Raw genomic sequence first — 7416 nt, forward strand, 5'->3', positions numbered from 1 at the left:
CGTGCCTCGACATGCGCGAGATAGAGAGGCTCGGCCCCAGGCCCATGCTTGAGGTCATCGAGGACTGCGGAGGCTGGGACCTGGGTGGCGCCGCCGAGCGCCCGGGGTCCTCGGGACACTGGGACCTCAACCGGCTGCTGTACAAGGCGCAGGGCGTGTACAGCGCCGCCGCGCTCTTTTCACTCACCGTTAACCTGGACGACAGGAACTCCTCACGCTATGTCATCCGCGTGAGTGTCCCCCGCTCCTCAGGTACCCGCCAGCGGCCAGGAACCCGGGGTGCCGGCCCCGCTTCCCATAGACCCATCCCAGAGGGGAGGAGAGGAAAGAGGAAGGGAGCGTGCGCTGGCAGAGCTCGGGAGGAGGGCGCAAGTAATTTCCCTGGAGTAATTGCGGTGTTTAGCGGAGCCGCGGGAGCTGCAATTTCCCAGCCCTCTTGCAGGCTCCGTGAGCACGGAAGGAGGTGTGGGAAGGAGGTGTGTGCCCTTGAGCCCGGAGGGGCTGGGGCAGGCCAGATGCTGGGCCCTAAATGTCAATACCTCCTTGCGAATGCTCCTCACAGGTGGAGAAAGGGAAGGCTTTACAGGAAGTAGGATTGGGGGTGGGGGTGGGGAGGCGGGGACCTCCCCTCTATCATCCCCAGGCTACTCAGGCTAGACCGGTGGTGGGAGGGGCTCCTACACCCTCTTCTCTGGATAGTGGGAGGGGCTAGTGTCTTTGTGCCCCTCGGGTTGTGACAATGGATGTCTTGCTATTTGGACATTTGAGTGGGAATTCAGTTCTTTTGCTTGATCCTGGCTTGTTGAACTCTGACCTCTGACGCCCACCTCTCTCTCCAGATTGACCAGGATGGGCTCACCCTACCGGAGAGAACCCTGTACTTAGCTCAGGATGAGGACAGTGAGAAGGTGTGGGGGCAATGGGGTGAGGTTGCAGGGAAGGCCTGGGGCTCGGGGAGGAATGGCCCAGGGCCTAGCCATGATCCTCACCCTTGACATGCCCCATCCTGGTGCAGATCCTGGCAGCTTACCGAGTGTTCATGGAGCGCCTGCTCAGCCTGCTGGGTGCCGATGCTGTGGAGCAGAAGGCCCAGGAGATCCTGCAACTGGAGCAGCGGCTGGCCAACGTGAGCAGGGGCACTGCTGTGGGCTGGGAGGAGGGGACCATGGGGCAGGGCTGGGTCAACCTGATCTCCATCCATCCCAGATCACAGTGTCAGAGTATGATGACCTCCGTCGAGACGTCAGCTCCATGTACAACAAGATCCTGAAACTGTTGGGTCATCCCCTCCCCAGGACTCCAGTATCTCTTGTGTCTCCCTAACCCAGTGGTTCTCAACCTGCTGGCCCTTTAAATACAGTTCCTCATGTTGTGACCCAACCATAAAATTATTTTCGTTGCTACTTCATAACTGTAATGTTGCTACTGTTATGAATCGTAATGTAAATATCTGATATGCAGGATGGTCTTAGGCGACCCCTGTGAAAGGGTCGTTCGACCACCAAAGGGGTCGCGACCCACAGGTTGAGAACCGCTGCAACCCCTTCCCTATGCTCTGTGGTCCCTGCGACCCCCACCCCCACCCCCACCCATGGCCTGCAGCTGCAGTGGAAGTGGCTGCTGGACCAGATCTTCCAGGAGGACTTCTCAGAGGACGAGGAGGTGGTGCTGCTGGCCACGGACTACATGCAGCAGGTGTCCCAGCTCATCCGCTCCACACCCCGAAGGTACAACTGCCAATTACCCATCCCAGGCCCTTTCCCCATGCCCCAGACCCATCTTCTTGGGGAGCTATGAATTCCCACCCCTGTGCAGGAGCCAAAGGGGAGGCATGTGAGGAGCACTGGAGTGGGAGTCCTGATCCCCAGGTTCAGACGTGGTTCTCTCACCTACTCTGTGGAACCCTGAGTAGGGCTGTGAGTTCCTGAGTTGCAGTTTCCTCATCTGGGGATAGTGAGGCTTGAGTGGGTCTGGACGGCAGAAAGGGCAAGTGTGGCCACAGCTCTACCACCCCAGAAACACCCTGGGGAAAGCCTCCCTGCTCTCTGCCCACCTTGGGGAGGAGCAGAGGCCTCTCAAGGCCAGCTCTGGGGCACACAGTCACCAGAAGTGCCAACTCTTCCACCCATAGCAAGTCAGAAAATGATGCTGGCCTGTGACCTGTCAGCATCAGGTGCTCTGCTCCATGGCCAGAATGTGTCCTGCTGTGTGTGTGGACCCGGTCCTTTTTCTTGACCAGGCCACTCTAGGTTCTGCCTCTGTGTGCCTGGAATGACCCTCACTCCTGGGGGTGCTAGGTCCAACCCCAGGCTCAGGAGTATGGGCGGTAGGATGGTAGGATGGTGCACGCGGGTGGCCCAAGCATGTGAGCCTATCTGGACACCCAGCTCCTTCACCTGGCCCTCAGGATCCTGCACAACTACCTGGTGTGGCGCGTGGTGGTGGTCCTGAGTGAGCATCTGTCCCCACCGTTTCGAGAGGCTCTGCATGAGTTGGCACGTGAGATGGAGGGGAGTGACAAGCCCCAGGAGCTGGCCCGTGTCTGCCTGGGCCAGGCCAACCGCCACTTTGGCATGGCTCTTGGCGCCCTCTTTGTACATGAACACTTCTCAGCTGCCAGCAAAGCCAAGGTCAGGCTGCCCTGGGCTTGGGGGTGGGGTTATAAGTGTTGAACTGGGCATGGAGTCCTTGTATGGCCTTGGTCTGAGGATGGGGAGCCCCACACATCCCCCTGCAGCTAGGGGCAGCGGGCTAAGTTTAGGGCTCTGCCCTTTCTGAGGCTATAGGCTGGTTTCACCAGGTCTCCTCCCCCAGGAAGCCCACCTGGTCTGTCAGCCAGAGGAGGCCCTCCCCACTAAGCTCCTGCCCATCCTTCTCTGCCATGCTCAGTAGGCATGGTCTTGGGAATGCATGCGATCATTGCTGGGGCAGTTTGCCCCCTTCCAGACTGGGAGCTTTTTGTCTGAGGTGCAGGGCCTGGATCCCCACCTCCAAGGTCACCCCTTGGTGCTCAGTACCAGCCCTGAACTTAGAAAGTGGGGCTGAAAAATTAGGTGACCCCTCATACCAGGTGCCGGGGGCCCACCTCTAAGCCCTCCTGGGTTGATCCTTGAACCCTGAGCCCTGACCCTGCAGGTGCAGCAGCTGGTGGAAGACATCAAGTACATCTTGGGCCAGCGCCTGGAGGAGCTGGACTGGATGGATGCTGAGACCAAGGCGGCTGCTCGGGCCAAGGTGAAGTGCGATCCTGCAGGTGATGGGGTGATCAGCTTGAGGCCCCCCCAAGGGATGGGCTGATTTGTTTGTTCTATATTTATTGAGCACCTATGAGCGCCTAGGGCTGGGATAACAAAGGAGACAAAGGTGCCTTTTATGGAGTTGGCATGACCCGGTCTGCTCTTCTCCATCCTTGAACTCCCCTCTAAGCTGGAGCTAGAGCCTTCTCTTTGGTGGCTAAAGGGCTATCACCTGAGGCTCTGCCCCACTCTCACTGCCCTCTCAACTATAGCTCCAGTACATGATGGTGATGGTCGGCTACCCAGACTTCCTGCTCAAACCCGAGGCCGTGGACAAGGAGTATGAGGTGGGCTTGCCCCCTGGCCTGTTCCTGTCCAGCCTGACCAGCTGGGTTTCTCCAGGCCCCTGTCCAAGACCTCCAGGGAGCCCACCACCACTGCAGAGGAGCCACAGCCAGCCCTCAGCTGATGGACCTTGGGAGGGCATGTGGCCTGCCCGGCGCTCGTCTGGCCCGGCCCCTGGCCTGCCGCTGAGTGCTGCCTGTCCCCTGTGCAGTTTGAAGTCCACGAGAAGACCTACTTCAAGAACATCTTAAACAGCATCCGCTTTAGCATCCAGCTCTCAGTCAAGAAGATCCGGCAGGAGGTGGACAAGTCCACGTGGGTGCCTGGCCCAGAGCTGGGGTGGGGGGCAGGGAAGTGCCATGGAGAGAGGGCACCTTACTAAAGCCAGGAGGCTGGTGGGGCAAACTACCTCACACCATGCTGGTGCGAGGGGCACAAGGCCTGCACAGGTTGTGGGTGGGGCTGTCAGTTTTGGAGATCATTGGGGAGCAGCTTGAGGGAGGCCTGGACATGGCTGTAGGCTTGTCCACCAGAACAGCCTTCAAGAAGTTGGCTAAGAGGGTTGTGGAGGAACGTGGACCCCCCGCAGCTGACCTCAGCCTTCCTCCACAGGTGGCTGCTTCCTCCACAAGCACTCAATGCCTACTATCTACCCAACAAGAACCAGATGGGTAAGGGGCATGTCCTGAAAGGGGCAGGGCTTGGAGGTGGGCAGGTCTCCTGCTTACCACACCCTCCCTGTAGTGTTCCCTGCTGGTATCCTGCAGCCCACCCTGTATGACCCTGATTTTCCACAGTGAGTACGGAACCTGGCCTTGTCTGCGAGGTGGGTGGGGGCTGCTCACACTGCTCCAAACCTGGGCTGGGTCCAGGAGCCAAGACATCTGCAGACCCTGGGTCCTCCTAGTCCTACTTCATCCTTGGTTATTTAGGACATAAATAGTTTTTTTTCCCTTTCTTTTTAATGCTCCTAGTCCCTTCTTACCTAGTTTGAGATTTCATCAGGTGTTTCAAAGGTGGAGCAACCCTAGCGATGAGGAAAAAGGCATATCCCATGTGGGGTGCCTCCATTTCCCTCCTGCCTCCCTCCCCCCTCCCCCCACCCCAGTTCTGTGAGATGTTATTTCCTAAAAGGCAGGTGCGCAGGTATAAATGGCCCCTTTCACATATCCCACAAGGAAGCTGAGGCAGGAGTGCCCTGGCACCATGCAGACACCACGGGGTCACCTCCTAGCCTGGCCAGGGCCTCCCGGGGCCTGGGCAGCAGGGAGGCACTTTCAGAACACAGGTGGGGCCTGACGCTGCTGCTGTGGGCCCAGGTCTCTGAACTACGGGGGCATTGGCACCATCATCGGGCATGAGCTGACCCATGGCTACGACGACTGGGGTGAGGCCTGTGGGTTGAGGGGATGGTGGCAGTAGGGGGTAGGGTGGTGATGGGCTGATTAAAACTCTACAGGGCCCCTCTGTCCTCAAAGCCTGGGCTCTGGGAGTGAGAGTTAGTCTCAGCCCATCCTGCCCGTTCCCCATAGGGGGGCAATATGACCGCGCGGGCAACCTGCTGCACTGGTGGACAGAGGCCTCCTACCGCCGCTTCCTGCGCAAGGCCGAGTGCATCGTCCACCTCTACGACAACTTCACTGTCTACAATCAGCGGGTGAGACCCCCTGACCTCCCTTAGCGCCTGGGGCCCAGCTCGGCACATAACAGGAGCGTGTGTGCACACACACGTGTACACACACATGTGCCCAAACAAACCCTGTGCAGGTCCCTGCACATACACCCAGGGGTGCATGCACACTCTCACAGACACATGACTGAGCTCACACAGACTCACCAGGGCCATGGGGCACAAAGGGATTAGAGTCCCTCCTAAATCCTCTTGGAAAGGGGAGGACAGGGCAGGGGTAGGGGTGGGCGGGGGCCCAGGGTGCAAGGCCTGAGGAAGGTCAGTGGGCCCCATGCAGCCTCCAGCCTTTTCCTTTCTGAGCAGGTGAATGGGAAGCACACACTTGGCGAGAACATCGCAGATATGGGGGGCCTCAAGCTGGCCTACTATGTGAGCTGCTGGGGTTTGGCCCTCCATCCCTTCAGGGGAGGGGTGGGGGCTGATGGGGACTCAACCAGAGATGTAGCACCTCTTTCTCCCTGTTTTACTGTCCTCTGGCCTAGGGGGTGCCAGACAGGGGTCCTCAACAAAAGGAGGGACTCCCAGGCCCTGCATTCCAAGAGGAGGGAGGGCTGCCTGGAGGGGTGGCACCTTCCTGGGAGGAAGCTCAGCTTGGAGAGCGTGGAAGGAGGGAGCTGGGCCCTCAATGTGCAGAGCTGGGGCTGGCGGGGTGGAGGGTAAGTCAGGTTGCCCCGCTGTGGGCACTGCAGCTCCATGCACTTGAACCTCCTGAACCCCCAGGCTTATCAGAAGTGGGTGCGGGAGCATGGCCCAGAGCACCCACTGCACCGGCTCAAGTACACACACAACCAGCTCTTCTTCATTGCCTTTGCCCAGGTGGGCCATGGGGCTGGTAGGTGGTTGGGGGTGGGGACAATGGCTCTGTGGGTTCTGAGGGGAGTTAAAGGCCTAGTGTGCTGGGGGTTGTGGGAAGGGTGTTGCAGGGCTTGGGCAGTGAACTCCTGGCCTCATCTCCCACTCTCCTCCCCTGCACCCCCACCCCGGGCCCAGAATTGGTGCATCAAACGGCGGTCACAGTCCATCTACCTGCAGGTGCTGACCGACAAGCACGCGCCTGAGCACTACAGGTATGCTGCTGGGCCTCACCCTTTCCTTGTATCTGGGATGGAAGCAGGTTCTTATGGGAAGGGACAGCTCGGGTATGCTGGGACCTACACTTTATGGGTCTCTTCCACCCCAGGGTGCTGGGCAGTGTGTCCCAATTTGAGGAGTTTGGCCGGGCCTTCCATTGCCCCAAAGATTCGCCCATGAACCCTGCTCACAAGTGCTCTGTGTGGTGAGCCGGCCGCTCCACACCCACCCGCACGCCCCCACTGTCCTGCACGAATTGCCTCCTGCTGGCCCCTGGACCTGGCCCTGGCCCCAATCTGGGTGCCACCTGCCTTCCCAGCCCCTCCAGGACCTCAGCCCCTGCTGTCCATCACTTTAGGGATGACTCAGAGCAGGGATGAGGTTGGGCTCTAGGAAGGCAGGGGAGAGATGCAGGGGTCCCCAGACTTGACTCTAGTCAGCCAGAGCCTGTGGCCAGGCCGGACTCTCCAGGCCCCACCTTTGCTGTGTTCTTGCTGCTATGTCTGGTCAATAAAGCTGCTGTACTGACAATTCTGCCTCTGGGAAGGTGGGGCTGGAGGAAGGGTCTCCTTTGGGAGGAGGTTCAGGCTTTTAGCACCATCAGGACTCTAGGCGCCTTCTTGTCCCCTCCTAGTGACTTGGTTGAGCTGCCTCTGTCCTGCCTCCCCAGGCTTTTCTGTCTTTGTCACCAACGACCCATTTCCCCCTCCCCCAAGTCCTGCCTAGGCTCCTGCCCACTTCTGGGGGTGCCCCAGACCAGCCTCATGGGTACCAGACACCCAGCCCAGTGGTGCCCCATGCTCCATACCCCACCCAACCCAACCCTCTGGCCTAGGATCCTGGCTGGAATTGGAATCCTTAGGCCTAGCCCTCTTGCCTGGGCTCCCCAAATTCCCCACATCCACTCAAAACCATTTCTCCTGTCTCCCTGCTGGCTTAGAGGAAGCCTCAGGGGTTGGGGGCCTGTGGGGTGAGCTTCCAGGGTCACTTCTGCTGTGCGGTGAGAAGTGCGGCAAAGCCTGGATATCTTTCCCCTTCCTTCCATCTTTGCCCAGCTGGGGGGCCCATTGGGGA

At 59.4% G+C, this 7416-nt stretch overlaps 1 protein-coding gene across 1 annotated transcript; it reads left to right on the forward strand.

Annotated features, from left to right (window-relative positions):
• Window positions 1–2: 2 nt before the first annotated feature.
• ECEL1 (endothelin converting enzyme-like 1) lies at window positions 3–6867 on the forward strand (the record flags this gene model as incomplete). Its single annotated transcript, XM_005882976.2, has 18 exons — window positions 3–230; window positions 840–908; window positions 1016–1126; window positions 1207–1279; window positions 1361–1368; window positions 1603–1727; window positions 2408–2630; window positions 3136–3234; window positions 3509–3583; window positions 3793–3896; window positions 4194–4252; window positions 4326–4377; window positions 4901–4968; window positions 5114–5238; window positions 5575–5640; window positions 5992–6087; window positions 6262–6338; window positions 6452–6867. Coding segments are annotated over 18 exons (1758 nt in total), but the record flags the coding sequence as incomplete, so codon positions are not given.
• Window positions 6868–7416: the final 549 nt, after the last annotated feature.

Source organism: Myotis brandtii, unplaced genomic scaffold (assembly GCF_000412655.1).
Source record: "Myotis brandtii unplaced genomic scaffold, ASM41265v1 scaffold744, whole genome shotgun sequence".
Taxonomy (NCBI): domain Eukaryota; kingdom Metazoa; phylum Chordata; class Mammalia; order Chiroptera; family Vespertilionidae; genus Myotis; species Myotis brandtii.